The 4,956-nt window shown below is 43.5% G+C and overlaps 1 protein-coding gene across 1 annotated transcript; it reads left to right on the top strand.

The window, feature by feature from the left end:
- The first annotated feature begins 1,654 nt into the window (after positions 1-1,654).
- On the top strand, positions 1,655-3,714 carry nkx6-1 (NK6 homeobox 1). The gene is made up of 3 exons (XM_085357877.1): positions 1,655-2,195; positions 2,314-2,486; positions 3,109-3,714. The coding sequence occupies exons 1-3, from the start codon at positions 1,655-1,657 to the stop codon at positions 3,355-3,357; spliced, it is 963 nt and encodes a 320-aa protein (XP_085214003.1). The 3' UTR covers positions 3,358-3,714.
- The last annotated feature ends 1,242 nt before the right edge of the window (positions 3,715-4,956 follow it).

The raw sequence follows: 4,956 nt of genomic DNA, 5'->3' as shown, positions 1-4,956 counted from the left end.
TTAATCTTCTGGTCTCTGTGTGTTGTTATGGATAAACTCTCCCAGCTACTAAGATTTGCCCCACAAAATTGGATTTGGTCCTCAGTGACCTGCTGGATGTTAAACTGTTTATAAAACCAGCGGTCATTTATCCGTGCGGTGTACAGGGCACATGAACGCAACGCAATCTGAGCCCTCTGAATTTTAAAAGAAATCTTGACCCTTAAACATTTACTGACTTTATCTTTAATAAAATTTGCTAAACTTTTATTTCTAAATGTAAAGCTGTGTGACCGATCATCTTTAACTCACCATTCTTACGTTAACTGAAAGTAACAGCAACTTATTCAATTACAGACAAACTAAAGCTAATACATAATAAATAAACAAAGGTCAGCTTTACTTCTTGCAAAAAAGCAGTGTCAGCATAACAATGAAGCGTTATATTAAACTGTTTGTTTTAAGAATTCAGGAGAAGTCAGACACATTTAATATTTTATATCAAAGTAAGAGCGCTCTAATTAATTTTAAGTTAAGCAGTTTGTACAGATTTAATTTAGTAAATGTTATTATAAATAAACTCAAAGATTATACAATAATTAACCTAAAAATGTATGAATTAAGTTTAACGCATTAATTTGAATCAACCAAAAAACAGTTCTGGAAACACTGTTGTTTGTTTGTTTGTTTGTTTGTTTGTTTGTTTGTTTGTTTGTTTGTTTGTTTGTTTGTATGTATGTGCATTTCTTTTCTTCTTCTTTTTTTGTTGCTGTTGTAACCAAATTTCCCCTTGTGGGACAATTAAAGGATTCTTCTGTTCATCTATTCTATTCTACAAAGTGGCATCAAACCATCAAGCAGCACTTTCCTTTCCATGAAATCAGAGTCATGTGGATAATTATTATAAAATGAATTTAATGTTCTTGGTGATTCCTCCGAAATATAAGCGTTGCTATTGCAGCGCCCCCTGCTGGCTAGTGTTTGTCTGTTTAGATTTAAAATGATTAAAAAATATTTTCATTTATTAAGACAAATTTTAGTATATTTTATTAAACAGTAAAGCGTGACTGAAATCATGTTTATTATTTCAATCATAAAAGCAGAGTGTGTTTAAATTTTTTTTCATGCATTTTAATTTCCACTATTTGACTTTATTTTATTTTACTTTATTTCATTTCTTTTTACCTCATTTTATTTTGTTTTAATAACCGACCTGGTTTTGCTCCTCTGATTATTTAAATCATACTTTTGTCTCTGACCTTTAAATTCTCGTTTTTCTCTTTCTTCACATTTTTTTATTTCCCATCACTCATCTCATTTCTGCTCAGCCAATCACGAGGCCCTCCTGAACCGGGAACGTCTACGTCACCCCCAGGTTAACCAATCCGGAGAGACCACCCCTGCCCGTCCTCAGCCCCCCTCCCCGTCCCCCTGTTCTCCCTCCTCTCTAACTTGGGGCTGATAGTCTCGCGCGGATGATCAGCTGTTATTATCTCACGCAACTCGCGGGCGGAAGCAGCGCGTGCGCCTGGTGCCTATCCGGGACTCGGAGCTGGACTCAGGCTGTCTGCATAGAGGACCGTGGTGGGATTAGAGCGCAGAGCGGCCCGGGATGGGCTCAGAGCGGCGTTAGTGCGCGCCCCTGCCCGCAGAGCCCGGCCCGCCCCCCGGGGGGATGTTAGCGGCGGGTCCGATGGACGGGTCCCGTCAGAGCGCCTTCCTCCTCAGCACGCCCCCCCTGGCTGCTCTGCATAGCATGACCGAGATGAAGACCCCGCTGTACCCGGCCTACCCGCTCTCCTCCGGTGGCCCCGCCTCCTCTACCTCACCGGCTACCACCTCCCCGAACCCGGGCGGCATGGCCGCAGCCTCCCCGGGCTTCAAGAGCTCCACCGGCCCGTCCTCCGGGCTCGGCTCCCCGCAACAGTGCTCCTCTGCCACCCCGCACGGAATTAACGACATCCTGAACCGGCCCTGCGCCACCTCCGCCGGGGCCTCCGCCTCCTCCTCCGCGGGGATCCTGACGGGTCTGCCCAGGTTCAGCAGCCTCAGCCCGCCGCCTCCCCCCGGGCTCTACTTCAGCCCCTCCGCGGCCGCCGTGGCCGTGGCCCGGTACCCGAAGCCCCTGGCGGACCTGCCAGGCAGGACGCCCATCTTCTGGCCGGGGGTGATGCAGAGCCCCCACTGGAGGGACGCTAGGTTCGCGTGCTCGCCCCGTGAGTGGAAAACAAGTGTTAGATCCCAGAAACATGACGTACAATAAAATAATAGAACAGAATAGAAGCAGGCTATGGGCTGTGTGTACTGAATGTCTGTGTCGGCCTCTCGTTTCAGATCAGAGCTCTGTCTTATTGGACAAAGACGGCAAACGGAAGCACACGCGGCCCACGTTCTCCGGGCAGCAGATCTTCGCCCTGGAAAAAACTTTCGAACAAACGAAATATCTGGCGGGCCCCGAGAGAGCCCGGCTGGCCTACTCCCTGGGCATGACCGAGAGCCAGGTCAAGGTAACCGACACCCCTATTTCAATATGTGCTGCTGCTTACCCGTCTGCTTCCACAAACGGAACTTTCACTGTGTTTGTGGGTAAATCGCAGAGAATTCATCAATCATTATATCAGGGGTTTTTCCTTTCGCACTCTTTGTAAAGCGGGCTTGAATCCACGTTTTTCAGCTAAAATTCAGGTTTTAATTTTCCTGTCTCACAATAAAATTATTTAATTAATTTGAAGCAAAAACATTTTTTAACAATCATGTGTACGTTGTTTTAAGTTATTTATCTTGTAACTTATATCTTATTTTTAGGTTTAGGTAAGTTATTATTTTTGAGCTTTAGCTCACAATTTTAACCTTTTACATGCATCGGGTCAGAATACGTGTTTTTAATTAAATCTGAGTTCAAAAGAGGAAAATTTATTATAGAAAGAATGATGACTTAACCTGTCACAGTTTAAATCTGCCTTTATAAATAAAGTTTCTCATATTTAATAAGCTGCCGTTTAGTCGCCTGTATTGGTTTCTGTAGGAATTTAAATGTGAAAACTGGGACTGTTTCCTGTCTTAGCTTTAAATAATAAAAGCTAAATCATCCGAAATGTGAGTGGGCTTCTGTGTGTGCCGCCGCCGCAGGTGTGGTTCCAGAACCGGAGGACGAAGTGGCGGAAGAAGCACGCGGCAGAGATGGCCTCCGCCAAGAAGAAGCAGGACTCTGAGACGGAGCGGCTCAAGGGCACTTCGGACAACGAAGACGAGGACGACGAGTACAACAAGCCGCTGGACCCGAACTCCGACGACGAGAAAATCACACAGCTGCTCAAGAAACACAAGCCCGCGAGCTCCGCGCTGCTGTTGCACGCGCCCGACACGGACAGCTCCTAACCGGACCGGAAGTCCGAACTCAGCTGAAGTCACGTGAGCTTACCTGAACGACAGACTGGTTTTTACCTGCGGGCCGGAGCGGACTGTAAATATGAGTGAGTGGATAGAAATGTGAATATTTAAATTTAATGTTTTTCTACTTTTCATTTGGGTTTAACCCCCACCCCTTTCCCACCACCAACACCACCCCGCTGCGGCTCCTTGAAGGCCTCTCAGGAGGAGACCATGAACGCAGCACGTGTACAGACACAAACGGCGCAAACATTTACATTTTTTTATTATTGTTTTTTTTCTGCTCGCGCACATTTTATTTATATGTTCTGGGTTGTGAGTTGCGTCTGCGCAGTTGTGTACCCCGCAGGCTCATGTAATGCACTTTTATTGAATAAAAAAAGAACTGCAGGTGTTTGCTTTGTGTCGCTGATGCTCGGCTTCATCTGAGGCGGATTCTGGATTTCCTTTTTAAACCCGGCTGAAATCACGCAGAAAACATGGACGATTTTGTAGTTTTGGGGGGCTTTTTCTCTCCTTCGGCTGTCGGTGTTTGTGAGCAGTCACACCCGGCTGCACGCTGCTCTGTCCCGGCTTCAGTCCCGACCAGTCCGCGCTCCCGGGTAACACCACCCTCAGCGGTAACACCACCCTCGCCACCGCTCAATTAAATCCGAGTTCTGTTTCCTGATCAGCGCTCAGCTGATGTATTTTAATTCTGTGATTCTAACGCAGGGTCGAGTTTTTTGTTTTTCTGGAAATATTTTATACATTTAGGATAATAATTAAAGAGCGGATATGAACGTTAATGACTTTGAATCCTGTTTTTCAGTTTTGTTTTGTTTTTTTCGTCTCCGGCATGTTTTAATGCAGCTCTGTGCTCTCTTCTTCTCAGTCTAAATTATATTTTCGCACATTTTTACACGTAAAACGCAGAACATGGGGATACATTTCAGTCAACAGGAACTCCGTTTTAAACTGCCGCTGAAAATATGAAAATAATATTTAAAAGTAGTTAAAAATAAAGTCCGAGCTGAAGCTCGGAGGATTCTTCCTGAGATTTGATCGCTGATTTCTTTTCCCCACATTCAGTTGGTTTTTCATTTTTAATGCTAAACATTAATTTAATCGTTTTAATGACTCTTTATCACGTGACTAAATTTATAAAACGTATTATTTATTTTATAATTTATAATTATTTTTATTTTTCTCTCCTCAAGGTAAAGAAACAAATGTCATTTTTCCTTTTTTGTGCTTCTGAATTTTTATTTTTGAATTAAATGTTAAACGTGAAACACAGCAGATCTGAGGACAGACTCAGAGATCAGCTGATCCAGACGAATTATGAAGAATAATAAATTCCTGTGTCAAACAGAAACAGAGAAAAACTGACGAGACACGAAAAACTGCGGCAAAAATAATAAAGCATAAGAACCGGGGTTTTTTTTAAATCCCCGTCAGCTTATCACAGAGCAGCATTCATTTATTGTTAAAATTATAATTTGTGAAAGCCAAAGAGAGCGAGATCTGAACTTCCGTGTTTATAAATTTTAAATGTCTGAATCCATCGTAGCGGTCTTGAAGCTGAAATCTTTAATAATAATAATT

Source organism: Diplotaxodon limnothrissa, linkage group LG7, assembly GCF_057381915.1.
Source record: "Diplotaxodon limnothrissa isolate DT_005_m linkage group LG7, D_limnothrissa_male_GT1.1, whole genome shotgun sequence".
NCBI classification, from domain to species: domain Eukaryota; kingdom Metazoa; phylum Chordata; class Actinopteri; order Cichliformes; family Cichlidae; genus Diplotaxodon; species Diplotaxodon limnothrissa.
Note: the sequence above shows the minus strand (reverse complement) of the source record. Positions and strands in the feature narration are given on the sequence as shown.

Coding starts and splice junctions, on each gene's coding strand:
- nkx6-1 (XM_085357877.1), top strand. CDS start 1,655: ATGTTAGCGGCGGGTCCGATGGACGGGTCCCGTCAGAGCGCCTTCCTC. Junction 2,196..2,313: donor TAGGTTCGCGTGCTCGCCCC/GTGAGTGGAAAA, acceptor CTCTCGTTTCAG/ATCAGAGCTCTGTCTTATTG. Junction 2,487..3,108: donor TGACCGAGAGCCAGGTCAAG/GTAACCGACACC, acceptor CCGCCGCCGCAG/GTGTGGTTCCAGAACCGGAG.